At 36.0% G+C, this 15,668-nt stretch overlaps 1 protein-coding gene across 2 annotated transcripts in view; it reads left to right on the forward strand.

Annotated features, from left to right (window-relative positions):
* Positions 1-14,990, forward strand: part of LOC129277808 (ATP-dependent DNA helicase Q4-like) — a 38,630-nt gene extending 23,640 nt beyond the window's left edge. For both annotated transcript variants that reach the window (XM_064095132.1, XM_064095133.1), the window contains 6 exons: positions 59-184; positions 552-660; positions 1,987-2,298; positions 6,631-6,808; positions 7,455-7,596; positions 8,231-14,990. In XM_064095132.1, coding sequence (XP_063951202.1) covers positions 59-184; positions 552-660; positions 1,987-2,298; positions 6,631-6,808; positions 7,455-7,596; positions 8,231-8,464 — 1,101 coding nt within the window. In that variant the 3' untranslated portion in view covers positions 8,465-14,990. The remainder of the gene's footprint in view (positions 1-58; positions 185-551; positions 661-1,986; positions 2,299-6,630; positions 6,809-7,454; positions 7,597-8,230) is intronic.
* Positions 14,991-15,668: the final 678 nt, after the last annotated feature.

Raw genomic sequence — 15,668 nt, forward strand, 5'->3', positions numbered from 1 at the left:
TAACTATTTGTGATACATGCCCCTGATTTGTAGAGACCTTTCTTTTTTTATTCTGTAGGGGAGTGATGTATGGGAGCTGAAGAGACATACCTTTGGAAATTCTGTGGATCGTTTCACTGTCAAGAAATTAGTCAAGAGGATCTTCAAACCCTGTAAATGCAACCAGATTCACCAGCTAAAACAGGTATGTCTTTGTTGCTTTAGAACCGAACACCACATCATTAAAATTCCATTCTTGCAGAATAGATTTAATTGTTTCATAGGCAATCTTTTTGTAATTCATTTTCAATTTTATTATTTTTACTTATTTCATCAACTTGAAGACATTGCATTGGGTGATCATTCTCAACTTTACAACTCCTTACTTTCTAACTTCTAGTTTGATTATTTTATTAAATTACCCATAGACAACAACATCTTGATTCCATTTTGTTTGATTTTCTAAGGCCACTTTCTGTATTTAGCATTATAAATATTCAGCGCCAACATTATTACTACGATATAGAAAACGTAAAAATGATGAGATGTGATCAAATTATTATTTTGCACAGGCCAATGAAGAAAACCCTACAGATGAGCCACCCCAAAATATCTGTCCAGGACATGCGTCTTCCATGCCTGTTGAGACGACAGTACAGGATCTGGATATTAAAGAAGAAGGTACGTGTTTTAATATGATTATCTTTGAAGGTCTGAATGATGGTCCGGTGAGTGTTTCATAAAGCTGTTCGTAAGTTAAGAGTGACTTTAAGAACGACTGGTGATCCTTTCTTGTGGTAAATGGTATATACATTGGCGATGGTTTAGCGTGTAAAAAAGGTCCACCAGTCGTTCTTAAAGTCGCTCTTATCTTATGAACAGCTTTATGAAACGACCCCCAGATAACATGGAAGTCTAATTGGTTCACCGTGTAGTGAGTGTTATCAATGATTGCTGAGATTCTTCTCAACTTATCTGAGCCCCGTTGCATAAAAGTTACCATAATGGGAGCTTTGCCATCATGCAATGGTCACTTGCATGGAATCCTTGATTCTGATTGGTTATTGATCAGTGTTACCATAGTAGTTACCATTGGATGGAAAATTTACCATGATAGTAACTTTTATATGACACCTAGATAGATCGTTGTCATTTGATTGGTTGGTCGATATTGATCATTCAGCCCATTTACAATGATGTCATCAACCGTGCAATTTTAGATCCATTCATCGTGCAATTTCGGATCCATACGAATTTGTCCATTGCATGCACGCACCCAGACTGCAGGCACCACTCGTGTTTGCAGCGCGCATGTTGTATGTACGCAACAATCAACAGACCAAACTCGCACTGCATTACCATATTTTGCCTCGAAATTCACAAATTTCATATGAAAAAGAATCTATTTTTAGGTGTCATATAAACCAAATAATGAATGTTCTTTTCAAATGAATGATCCATTCAACTCGGCTACGCCTCCTTTAATGGATCATTTCGTCTTTCACCAAATGAAGTATTCTGTCCATTGCACTCATAAACATTCATTATTTGTATACTATGCAACAGGCCCAGGTATACAGTCCTCAGGACTCTTAGTTTCAAGAACAAGTAGTTTGCTCTCTCTATATTTTGCCGCCTTGTTTGTTTTACTTCAACAAAAGTCATTGTCTGCACTAAAGCTTGTGGCTGTTGTATATTGTATAACTCACAGTTGTCATCTGTACACTTCCCAATGCCCATTGAAAACTAATTTACCATATCCAGTTTTTCTTTTGTTCCTTCTAACAGTGTGTGCATTCATTATATTAAAAATGGGAAAATATACCTGTTCTCTAATAGCAAAGTGAAAGAATATAGAATACACATACAACTAATTTACATATTACTTTTTGGTAATAATTTTTTTTTTTATTGCAATGCGGAACATACAAGTGAAAAATGTGTTAATGCTCAGGAGTCATGCTAGACCCAAACTAACTACATATTTGTCTATTCCCCCAATGCTAGGTATAGCAACCTTGATGTGTTACCTAGAGCTCCACCCGGACCGCTGGTTAGTGACGCGCCCACACACCTACTCCACCTGCATGCTCAACTTCTACGGGGGCCCACGAGAGCTGAGGGCGTGCGCCCTCAAGAGTCCAGCCGTAGCCGCGGCTCTCGCGAGGGAGCGGATCCACGGGAAGAAGAATTCGAAGGATACGGGCAGGACCACGCTGGAATTTGATGTAGTTGAATTGGCGAGCTCCATGGGATGGGAACTCACACCCGTGAAGAGAGAGCTTAGGCAGTTGCAGTGGAAGCATGACAAAATAAAAGGTATGCAGGTGGTACACGAATGGCAGTGGACATGAGGGTGATGATACAAGATTTTGCATGTGGGGGCGTCATGGTCTAGTGGTTAAGATTCTTGTCTTTCAATCTGAAGGATGTGAGTTCGATACCAAGCCATGGCGTGTTTTCCTTTAGCAAGAAATTTATGCACATTGTGCTGCACTCAACCCAGGTGAGGTAAATGGGTACCAGAGCTGCCAACCATTACGTTTTTGCCGTAATCATTACGTTTTTTCATTCAAATTACGGCATTATGGTTTTTCTTTTCAAATTACGTTTTTTGACAATTTTGATAATGTGTGTACATAATTGTATGTATGTGTTGAGCCCGAGATGAGCCTGGTACTTGCGCGTGCGTAGTCGCCCGCCGGCCGGTTTTCCAATGCACTGTAATAATTTGATAGCGTGCACGTACATATACGTTCGTTGAATATGCGAGCGGAATGCATGGCACGAATCGCGATGTATAGCGACTGGTAACTACGTCTGTAAGGATGATGACGTCATCCAAGATGGCACCTTACGATGACCAACGAAAGGATCGAGGATGATTATGTTTTGATCATCATTTGAAAGGAAATAGCAGTAACTGCGGTATAAGGTACGATATTTCTGAATTTTATATATTTTATCTTAAATTTGCATGTAATTTCTTTCCTATAAAGTGATGTTTTATGTACAAAAAAACGATCCGAAAATCGGATTTCCGCCGAATGTTAGATCTAACGTTACTGCTAATACGTTGTCTTTACGTACGGGCCAACACTCTTCAGGTGAGTGGAGCCCATGGAGCCAGCGTCAGTTCTGCAGCGCAGAGCGAGGAGTACGATGAATTGGTTAGGGTAATTCCCCAAACGTAGTAAGAGAAGAGTCCATTTATACAGGAGGGGGATTTGGAGGTTTGAGAGAAATTATTATTCCATTTGCAAAATTTTACAAAAATACTCATCATGTATATTAAAGATGGAATCATCAAAAGATATTTTTCATATACTTTGAAATTAATTGTGGTTATAAAGAAATGAAATTTTGAGGCTATTTTCTTGAATTGATTGATATAAATTCCCTTCGGATAATGGTACTGTCTGGTTAATTTTCATCAACTCGTATCAAACAAATACGATGAATTCGGCTTCGAAAAGACCTGGAAAGCTCTTCATTGTCCCCTGAAGTAATGATTCTGGGTGATATTCAACATTTATTGATAGTTTCACATGATTTATACTAGAGAGATGTCCTACTGCTTTTGGAATTCATTAAAAAAGTCGGCACTGTAGCATTCAGATTAGCAGGAATGGGAAGATTTCTTCCCCAGTTCTGGCGGCCTAGATGTCTGCTCTATAGTGCAGTCACTGCTGGGGATGATTGAGTGTGCGTGCAGTGTGATTGAGGCTGAGCTGTGCCGGGAGCTGTGATCCACGATGGGACTTTTGTGGAATGATTTCAACTTTTATCTATAGATCTATTTGAATTTTAGATTAGATATGATTTATGAATATTTTTTTTTTTTTTGTGGAATGTTACATGTACTTCCATTTTATGACACTTTAATTTTAAAGGGTACTGTTTGGCAAAAACAATGCACTTGGGAAGAGAAGTCTGGATTGATGTGAACTTTTTTTTTTTTTTCTCTTAGTCTACAATCTGGTAGTTTTGTCAGGAAACTCAACATAAAACTATGAATTATTTTAGAAGTGGAAAGGAAGCCCCAGAAAAATGGAGCCCTAAAAATGTTCACCAGAACTGATTTTGGTGCCCCTGAAAAAAAAATTTCTCAACAGATCTTCACTCTGATAATTTTAAGGAAGTGCCGGTGTAGGTTGCACTACAAAATTAAAGGCCTACTTGTCATTTAAAAAAAATTGCCTCGGTGCCCTTTTGACTAGAATAAAAGTGGCCATCATGCCATTTAGAATGGCCTTGATGCCCCTTGAAATTTAGGGGCATCCAAAGGCCACTTTGCCAGTTGCCCCAAGCTGAAAGTGCCCTTTTAAAAATTGCCTTGCCCCTTTCAATTCTTAATTCGAGCCCTGCTACTGACTTAATTAAAGTTGGTAGATTATATCAAACAGGCCCAAGATGCAAGACTAAGGGTCCACTTTGTAACACTCGGTTACTTAGCCCAGACTAGGCCTAGAGATTAATTTTTTTTTACCGTTCACTGGATACATACTTTTTGCATTGGATGTTTGTCGCGTGTAGTTTTAAGGTTCGTTTTAACACATTCCTTTTTTTTGTTGGAAATTCCTTTTTTTGGCCATAATGATTCCTTTTTTTGCTTGCACAAGGTTGGCAGCTCTGGGGTACCGGCAGGAAGTAATTCCTCAAAAAGCTGTGCACACCGGAATCGGTAGACTAGCTTAGTCGGGGTAATATTGGAGCGCCTTGAGCACCTAGCAAGGTGGATACGTGCGCTTTACAAATCCTATATTATTATTATTCAACTTTACAATGTGAAGTTGATGAAAGGGCACTTAAAGGAATGAGAAACATAAATAAATTATAAAACATTTCATCAAGAAATTGTCAAAAACAAAAAGGAAGAGGTTAAACTGTAATTATTTAAAGGACAAGTCCACCCCAACAAAAAGTTTATTTGAATAAAAAGAGAAAAATCAAACAAGCATTACACTGAAAATTTCATCAAAATCGGATGTAAAATAAGAAAGTTATGGCTAAAGTTTCGCTTCATTTCACAAAACAGTTATATGCACATCTCGGTCGGTATGCAAATGAGGAACTGATGACATCACTCACTCACTATTTCTTTTGTATTTTATTATATGAAATATGAAATATTTTTATTTTCTCATCATTGTCATGTGAAATGAAGTTTCATTCCTCCCTGAACACGTGGAATTCCATTATTTTAACATTTTGTGCTTCAGGCAAGGAGGTCCTAATCGTCAAATTCATAAAAATTGAAATATTGTATAATTCAAACAATAAAAAACAAAAGAAATAGTGAGTGAGTGACATCATCGACTCTCTCATTTGGATGTAACTGGCTCGTTCATATAACTATTTTGTTAAAAATAAGCGAAACTTTGAAATGTCATAACTTTCTTATTTTACATCTGATTTTGATGAAATTTTCAGCATTGTGCTTGTCTGATTTTTCTCTATTGATTCAAATCAACATTTTTCTGAGGTGGACTTGACCTTTAAAGAGGAATCCAACCCAAACTAAAACTTGTTTTTAAAAGGAAAACAAAAAATCATACAAGTTGATTGGTGAAAATTTGAACAATATGGGACAAACAATAAGAAAGCTATACATTTTTAAAAGTTGTAAAAATTTGTAATCACTTTACCCATGGAGACTTCAAATTGGCCGCATATGTGAGGTCATAGTGATGAGAGGCAAGGACTACTCATCCATGTACTCCAATACATAAATGGCTTAAGTGTCATTTTTTGTCCAAAAGTTTTACTTCAAATTATATTTTTCTTTCATAACAAAATATACTACCTGGATTATAGTTAGATTACTGCCCCAGGGGGATGGGTACGTAGGAGAAAACGACAAATCCATGATAATTAAGTACATGTCCTATGGGAAAGCTGTCCTTGCCCCCTGTCATAATTTACTTACCCAGTTGCCAATTTGAAATCTACACAGTCTCAGTGATCTCAATTTTAAAGCAGCCATAACTTTCTTATTGCTTGTCCGATTTCTTTCAAACTTTCACCATTCTATTTTTTTTCTCCTTTCCAACACAACATTTTATTACCAAGGCTGGATTTCCATTTAACTTGTGTAGTACATACAATAGATCTTATAAAGTACCATATATCTCGCAGGCTATTGCTTCAAACAGAACAGTTCTATAATTTACATGCGATTGTGATAATGTAATTGAATGTTGTGATTGGTCTGAAATATTTTATAAGCTTTACTGTGATGTCTTGGAATATTTAGTCAAGGATGAACTAAAGGCTTGGTCCCACTGCACTTACGGATGCAGAGAGGATGTAAAATGGAAAAGAATCTTGCCGTCTGTTGGAAAACGTTATGTATCGGTTGTGTACTCTTTGCATACATGTTTCATACACTCTATATCCATCGAGCATCCGTCCACTGTGATTTCATTGTTCGCCCATGCCATTTTGTCCATAGTGGATGAAAACGGATGGAGCCACCCCAAAATTATGCTTGTCCGCTGTATCCGTTATGAATACTGTTTGTGTCCGTCGGCCAGTGGGACCAGGCCTTTACACCTGAAAATTGCATTTGAATCTTTTTTTTCGTGAGGTTAGTTGATACAAATTTGTTTTGACAGTTTTAATTTCATCTCCTTTGCTCATCTGATGCAGGTTGGGTGAGGACTGGTGTGATGGTGGAGTTCTCAAACCTTGCAATCTCATTCCGTTGTCGTGGTAACCTGAGTGATGAGGAGCTAGACGGTGTGGTAGATTTCCTTTATGGGAGAGTAATGCACCTAGAGAAGAGAGAGTTAGGGCAACTTGATGCTATCTACTCAACTCTGGAGAGGTAATATTTATATTATATGGTGATTCAGAATCTTAAACCAGAAATACTGGCCCTAATGAATGGAATTTTTCTGAAATCACATGGGAAAAAGCCATTCAATTTGTTTTGCTTCATTTATTTCCCTGATATTTTAGTGTCGATAATTTCCAATGTAGATCTACATGATAAATTGAACAACAAATTTTATCTTTATTTAGTTTCTAATGAGTATTGTTAGAAATGGATTCAAATTTTTTTTTACAGTTTCTTCAAGAAATCCTACAAAGATTGTTGTGATGACGTAGATGTAGCACGCAAGGATCACCTTGTTTTTTATTAATCTCATTGGTGTATTTTATACAAGCCATACCTTGGCTTTTCGCATACACCATTTTCCGTTCAAATACTCTGCATTTCTTTGTGTTAAATTGTATTTTTTGTGTGTTTTGTTTAACTTATTATCATAAACATCTATTGATTTGCATTTTTTTAATTGTATGTTTTGAATTGAATTGGAAATAAAGTTTACCTCGCAATAATTATATGGTGGCTCATTGAGTATTTCACTGAAAAACTGGCTTATCTTTTACCTCTCCTTTTATAACAAATTTTAGTTTTACTTAGTTACTGTAGCAAAAGTAACATATTTAAATTCCTTTGTTTACAGTATCTCCAAGAAATCCTACATGGATTGTTGTGATGAGGTAGATATAGAGCGCAGTGATCACCTCCGAGAAGAGCTGATCAAATACTTCACAGAGGAACTTGATCTAACCAAGATGCAGCGCAGTCAAAAGGACACATCTAAGGTTAGATGGCTAGATATGGCAGTCAATAATTTATAAAGCACATAATATATTGGAATGTTTATAGATGCTTTACAGATGTAGTATTCAATTATTTCATTTAAATGAATGTATTGATACAAGAGGTATAATGGTTCTGCAGGCCTTCGATTGGTTGACCCTGATATTATTTGATATTATTTTTGCCTAGTACAGAACTGAAATATAGTTTATATCCATAAGTCATACCTCTACCTCTACAATTAAAATAGTTTCCCAAGTCAAAGCAATTTTCTGACCAGAATTTTCAAAAGCATGAGTTATATTGATTGAATTTCCAGAGATATGACTTAGACAGATTCATCTGCCTTTCTAAATGCAGAATCAGTGGTCTAGATGTAAAATGTTTCCTAGGTAACTGGTTATATACCAGCTTGGCATTTACCAGCAAATAGCTGTCCTGCCGAGTTCCTTTCCTACAGGAATTATCATTAACAGAAACAGAAAGAAAAAAAATGAACACAATAACATGATTTTATTGTACCCATATACATTTTCCATCAACCCCCTCTGCTCACCATTCCATCTCCACCAAAAACAAAAAGGGAATAATATCATTGAGTCTAACTGACTTGATTTGTTTACGTTCCCTGCACAGATGGAAGGTTCTGAGGAGGGGCGCATCCGTATGACCGTCCGTCAGTTCATCAGCGTCAATCACGATAGGACGTTCACTGGCCGTGCCATTGCGCGCATCCTCCAGGGGATAGCTAGCCCCTGCTACCCAGCCCAAGTCTGGGGCCGAGATAGACGATTCTGGAGGAACCATGTGGAGGCTGATTTCAGGGCTGTTATTAGGATCGCTAATGAGGAGGTCATGAGGATGAGATGATGAACGGCTCGAGGCTTGTCATCAGACACATCGGCCCGAATTCACAAAGATGGTTTTGAAAACCACCGGTTGAACCCATGGTTTATGCAGATTTCCTGTATGAATTACACTTACTTTACCATGTATACTCAAACGTATCCAATACTGAGTTCATTAATGAGTCCACAGCTCAAAACAGTGGACTCCTGAATAAAACAGCGTTCTCAACCATGGCAGCAGGCGTCAATTTGGCGCACTGACAAAAGCGCGCATCAGTATTAGACATTTTTTAAATATATGCAGTAGATAAGCGTAATTTATACAGGATATCCACATAAACCATGAGTTCAACCGATGGTTTTCAAAACCACCTTTGTGATTTTGGACCATAGCTTTGCAATTGATTATAGAACAAATTTGCACGATTGATTGTATTGACCACAATGTACAATCATCAGTCAAAATCAATTCGGTGGATTCAAGATACGGTGCGCCATCTATCGGTTTTAGCAGACAGGCCGAAATTCGCATTGCCTCATGGGAAAAGGTCGACATCTGTTGTGCACGCTAGTACTAAAGTGCATGCATGCGATTATTCAGCGCTGGGCGACATGGCTCGACCGGATATGCTGTTTACTAGGGTTTTTGGAGGTGGGAGAGAAATTTGCCTGCATATTTCTTTGCAAAATGAAGACCTTTTTTTGTGAATTCTTGACATATGGTTGTCATTTTTAAAGCATCACAGTCACATTACAGTACACTAGCACTGCGTGCTGCCTGCTCCTGCGCACTATGTCAACCCCGAAGTTAGAAATTTGGTCTGTTCGCTGCAGCCGATAGGTGGCGCACCATATTGTGAATCCACAGAATTGCACAATCAGGCACTATGCTTTGTGTAATAGGGTCCCGGTGGGTGTTTCATAAAGCTGTTCGTAAGATACGAATGACTACACACGACTGGTAACCAGTGATATCCCTATGTAATTAAGTTAGGACCTAAGATTATGTTCGAGTCATGCGTAAAGTTGTGCGTAACTTTACGATCAGCTTTATGAAACAACCACCATGTCTTGAAAGTCCATGATTAGTTGCATTAACCACCATGTACAATCATTAATCGAAATCAACCTTATGATCAATTTTTTAAGTTTGTGTCACAGGACCCCTGTCTTGAAACCTGTCAAGGAGAGACATAATGCCAGTATTAGTATATTGTATACAGATTATAGTGTTTTATTCATTTTACTATAAGAAAATCCAAGTCTAGTTCATTTTATTGTTAGGAAGAGAAATCAGAAATAGAATTCCTCGAAAATTCATTTTGCTCAGTTGATCATGGACGTGGCAAACACTGAGCAGCGCCAGATCGACATAGCTCTATCCCTTAAATCATTGAACGCCAAACAGGGTAGCAGCAGCTCCCATCTTTAAACATCTTTTGGTCTGATACCGCCAGGGTTTGTTAATGTCATAGAATGAGTTAGATAGTTTGGCAATTTACTAATGGTAATATTCCTATCAACCATAATAATGATATGATATCTTGTTGTCATGGGCGTAATGGCAGAGGATTATCTTTTGTTTTTGAGGGTGACATCTATTGTTGCATCCTCCAATAAAACAAAAGGTAATCCTCTGCGCTGATGCCCATACTTGCTATTGTTTAATGGTGTATCTGGATATGTCTAAGCACTTTTTAAAAAAATGTGTCATTGTTCAAGCCACTAAATTCTGGCTTGCACATCATCCACTCACATGGGAGTATTCCAGGAACATACTAATAATAATAATAATAGGCATTTATATAGCGCCATCTATCTAGAAATATTCTATTCCGAGGCGCGATGTTATCATTATTATTACCCCGGCTTTAGCTCAAGCTGCCTTTCAGCGCTCATGCATTCAAGGAATTAATCCTGCCGGGTACCCATTCACCTCACCTGGGTTGAGTGCAGCACAATGTGAATAAATTTCTTGCTGAAGGAAATTACGCCATGGCTGGGATTCGAACCCACGACCCTCTGTTTCAAAGTCTGAAGACTAATCGACTGGGCCACAACGCTCCACATCTAGGGACACCCTTCATTATCATTATTGCTGTTAACCGATATACATGTATTTTTTTTATCACAAAGGTATGATCCTTAGACCAACATAAGACCATGTGCCTTCAGTTATCTGTATTTTTTCTCTATGTAGCTATTAAACAGTGTTTGACAACACAAGTTTTTTAAAAACATTTGATGAATTAACACAAAGAATCATTCGGGTCTCATTTTTTCTTCTCCCAAAGGGCTCATTAGATTATTAATATCAAACAAAAGAGCTCCCTCTTGTGTTTGCCTGCAATGATGGCCTTATAATTTTCTTGGTAAGCCACTCTGATAAGATTCTTACACAGATTATGAAATAGAGTTATTCATGATAGAGTCAATTTATTCTTCAGGAATGCTATCTTTTATTTGAATATTAGAATTGAGTTCTTTTATTTGAATATTAGAATTGAGTTCTGTTTGCTTCCATCAATTACAAATAGCATTAGGGGAAAAACTCAAAAAAAGTTTGATTATTTAAGAATGTCTTTGTATTGCAATTATATTTCATGCAACAAGGCAAATTGCTGAGAGTGCGAGGTGAACTCTAGCTATCACCATTAAAAAAATAAGGGCACACAGGTGTAGATATACTTAAAATCAAAACATTTAGTACTATATCTCCCTTAAAAATTCCAAATTACATTGAAATCATTGCAGATGAAAATGTGCTTTATTTGAAACATGTGTTCCCATAATCATCAAACATACCGTATTCAACATTTTCTCATATATCAATGACCATGTGTATGTTGCAGTTCTTATCAGTAGATATTTAGTCTATTATTCCAAGTGCTTATCACATTCATGTCATCTTAACAGTGTTTGCATTGACAAACAGTCTGAATCAAGCATTAAAGTGAAAGAATTAGTCTGATATGTGGCAGTGTGATGTAATCCTATTCCTTTGATTCTTAAAGGGAAAATCCAGTCCAGGAAGTTTGATGGTGTAATGGTTATGGCCTCATCATTTATTTAATTAGAAAGTTGTGGGTTCAAATCTGTCTGTCAATCTATCTATCTCTGTCTGTCTAATATGCACCTAAATCCACCAAAAATGTTCCTGATGTTATGTTTTTACTGTCAAATCGATCAAGTATTCAATAACACAGTTTCTGTAGTAAAGTCCAAAGAAGTTGTTTTTTATTACCAAAAAATATGTATCACGTATTGTGTTATATGTTACAACATTCATGTGGATCTAAAGAGTGCATACTTGCATAATCTGACTAAATTTCTCTTAATAAACCACCTCAGTAATAATTTCAGGTGCAACGAGTTCCAGCATAAAATATCTAAATTCCATGAATCGAAACTTAACGCCCATCATCTAGTTTATTCAAATACACATGGACTATTAAAGACAGAGAAGTATGATTGCGTGCAGTATGTATTTGCACAGAACCGATTTTTAATCTCGTTGTGTGATAAAAAGATGTGCTAATGCTTCTAAAAAGGGTAATAAAACATTTTAATTCTTGCATATCAGCGTTTCAATGTCAAAGTAAGGCCTCGTTCACACTTAGCCTAACATAGTTCAGCAGTAAAACGTTATAACGTTTTGTGTGTAAGTTCAAATGGGATATGAGACATCAAACAAAATTTGGAAGAGGGAGAAGACAGATATTTGTCATTGTGCTGCAAGGAGACTATTAATGATCAAATTCTTGAAATGTTAGCACTAAATGTGGTGTCTTGATATTGTCCATGTTCTGTGGATAAACACTCTTGTGATTAAATCTTGATGTGTACAATTCAGGTTTATAAACGCAAAGTGTATTTCCCTTGGCATATATACGGCCCCTCATCTGTCTACCATCTACTGTGAACTATACATATATTTCTAAATTTTTGGCTGAAATTGCTTTTCTCTTTGTATTTTCTTAAGCACTTAAATAGAGACATGATTTGTGATATGTGCTATACAAATACTGTTTATTATGATTATTTTAAGTGGACTAATTTGTCTAAAGGTCCCACTGGCTAACGGACACACTCATAACGGATACAGCTGACAAGCAAAATTTTTGGGTGGCTCTATCCGTTTTCATCCACTCCAGACAATGGACGAAATGGGCAAACAATGAAATCACAGTGGACGGATGCTCGATGGATATAGAGCGTATGAAACACGGATGCAAAGAGTACACAACCGATACTCAACGTTTTCCAACGTATGGCAAGATTCCTTTCTGTTTTACATCCTCTCTGCATCCATAAGTGTAGTGGGACCAAGCCATAAATTTGTGTGAATACCAAAATATTGTTTTGAGTTTTACTGCTGAGCTCTTTTGTATCACGTCTGAACAAGGTGTAATTTAACATTTCTTATCACGTCGCCCGATAATGTCCCATCATGACCCAGTACAATCCCATAAAGATGCTTTTGTCTTTTATTTGCATGTCATTATATATTTTTTCTCTTTTATTACTCCTTTAGTTTTATTTGTACTAAATATGAAAATACATAAAGTTTATGAAATGGTTTCATCAATTTATAATAGCAAAGGGGATCACTTAAGAGTTTTCGAATAATGCTTTCAAAGGTTTGTATTCCTGAGGACATTCTATTTATTTGTAATGATTTCACATATTTATATATTTACCACGCTGCATTGATAGATTTCAGTAGCTTTAAACTATTATTGCAAATAAGTTATTATAACAAGTTTTATGAAATGGACCCCTTGAGTATGGATGATATCTTCAAGTCCTTCAATTACATTCCAGTCCTTGGAATACTCACCCGATATCTAGATGGGTTATTTGATAGATCATACAACCAAAGGTGCTCTTCTGACACCCACAACCCCTCAGTGTCTCAGCCGTCAACATGCGTGTCGGCTATGGCATAATCTAAGAAATTACATACTTGTTTATAGTTAAATTTTTTTTGGGAAGTTGTGTGATTTCATTGATTATGCTCATTTATACAGAATTTAGGCAGGAAATCATAATTCTGCTCTAAATCAAGAAATAATTATCCAAACACTCTTCATTGCCACCTTAGCAATCTACTACTGTGTATGAAAGAAATGTGTCCTAAGAATTAACTACCTATGTATTTTTTTTTTCTATTTTTTTGTTCTACTTTTTATTTTTTGTTTTGTTTTCTTTTATTCTAATGGAAATTGTCATTGATACTACTCTGATCTGAAAAAAAAAACCAAAACATGAAGTTAATTGATTTTAATCAGTAAAAATATGTAAAATAATAAATGAATAAATGCCCATGAATAGAATTTGCTTTGGATTTGTACATGAAATCTAATTTTGAGCAATTTTGGTTCTAACATGCACCAAAAAAAACTGTTGCGAAATTTCAGAACCTGTGGACATGGGTATTGCAAGTATGGTCTCAAAAGTTCCATGAAAATTGTGGTGAAATCTTTTTTGCATTTTGACTTAATGCGTAGAGAGTTGAGGGGTGGGGGGTCTAGTAGGTGCCCCCACCCTAGTTAGGGTCAATCTAAATTGCCTACATTCCATCAAATGTACTAAATGTACTGAAGATTGATTTAATACACTTGTTGGAATGATGAAGATGGTAAACAAATTTAAAGATACCCTTTCTGTTCCATTTCAGACTGCATTACATAATATGGACTGCAGATAGTGTCATGCAGTTCAGATTTTTGAAAGATCTTTCCATATGGCTTTTTTAAGGCCACCATACTGAACTGCTTCATGAGAAAAACATGCTAAGCTCCTGTAAGCAATAAATCAACATCCCTATCATAACACTGTTTACTTAGTAAGAGGCTGGATACCTAAATGAAAACCTTGTGTTTACTTTCTAGATATTATTACGTTAATCATTGATTATTTCCATAGAGAGAGCGGGCTTCCCCATCTTTTCCCTCTACATGATGGTTAATATTCAAGAAATGAAGATTTTTCTGCCTAGTAATTGAAGAATTTTTGCCCGAAAGCCTCCATTGAGAATATGTTATTGAAGTATTCTTGCTGGACACATCGACAAGCAGGCTTATAAATGTCTGTGAATCTATGAAAATTATTGAAAAGCTCAGGCCATAGTCATGCTGTACAAATCTGAAATTAGATTTTATGAAGAAAAAAATAAAATGGCAAGTTTATGACAATAAAATCACATTATGTTGCTAATTGCTTCATTTAATGATCATTTTTTTTTTGGAAATGTACAATGATTTTGTTATATTTGGTTTTTGCTTCACAGATGTGCACTGGTCACCTGACAAAATTATGCACTATTTACTCATTTGGTATGATTAACACTTTGATGTGATTTAGAATTCGGCTGTTGTGTTTCAGATCTGCAAGTCTGTATCATTTTATCATATTGTTGATAGTTAATTAATACCCTGTAATTGTACATATGCTAATTATTTGTAAATTTCATAAATTATTTATATTTTGTATATAATGAAATTTGTATATTTTGAATAAATGCCTCTTCATTGTTTTTAATCATACTTTGTCAGTTTTTAAAGATGTGCTTATACTTTAGATGTCAATTTTATATTTTCATATCATGAAATTGTCATAAATTACCTGAGGTAATTAAAATGAGATAAATGAATCTAAGTTAAATCAATAAACTAATCAATAGTGATATTTTGTACCTTCAAGTAGAAGTTAATGAATTATTGATTTGTGAATTGCATGTATAAATGAATTAATCAATAAAAATGAATAAATTAACAGATCACCAAAAGACATGAAAATATGAATACCCAATTGAGTGAATGAATGTATGAAGACAGCAGGGGCTGCGGAGCGAATTTGAAAGGGGGGCTCAGGGAAAAAAGGACAAATTTTTTCGAAAGGGGCACTATCTAAAAACAAAGAAAACGACTCATTTAAAAAAAAAAAATTCAGGCGGCTATATATGTCGTATCGCATTTAATTCATAAGAAGTTGCGAGCGAGCAAATTTTTTTACATTTTTATAACAAACATCCAATTTTGTGATAGATTTTGACATAATTTTCAGAAAAAAATATATGTCACCCATCTCTCTTCTTTCCTTACTCCAATTTTGTTGTACGCCACTGCTTATCTACCCCACTCACATGACTCTGAAAACTTACGGCACTTATGATTATTACAAGTTTTTTTTCCCTTCATCAGTAGTAACATATATTTAAAAAA

This window comes from Lytechinus pictus, chromosome 2 (genome assembly GCF_037042905.1).
Source record: "Lytechinus pictus isolate F3 Inbred chromosome 2, Lp3.0, whole genome shotgun sequence".
In the NCBI taxonomy this organism is placed as follows: Eukaryota; Metazoa; Echinodermata; class Echinoidea; order Temnopleuroida; family Toxopneustidae; genus Lytechinus; species Lytechinus pictus.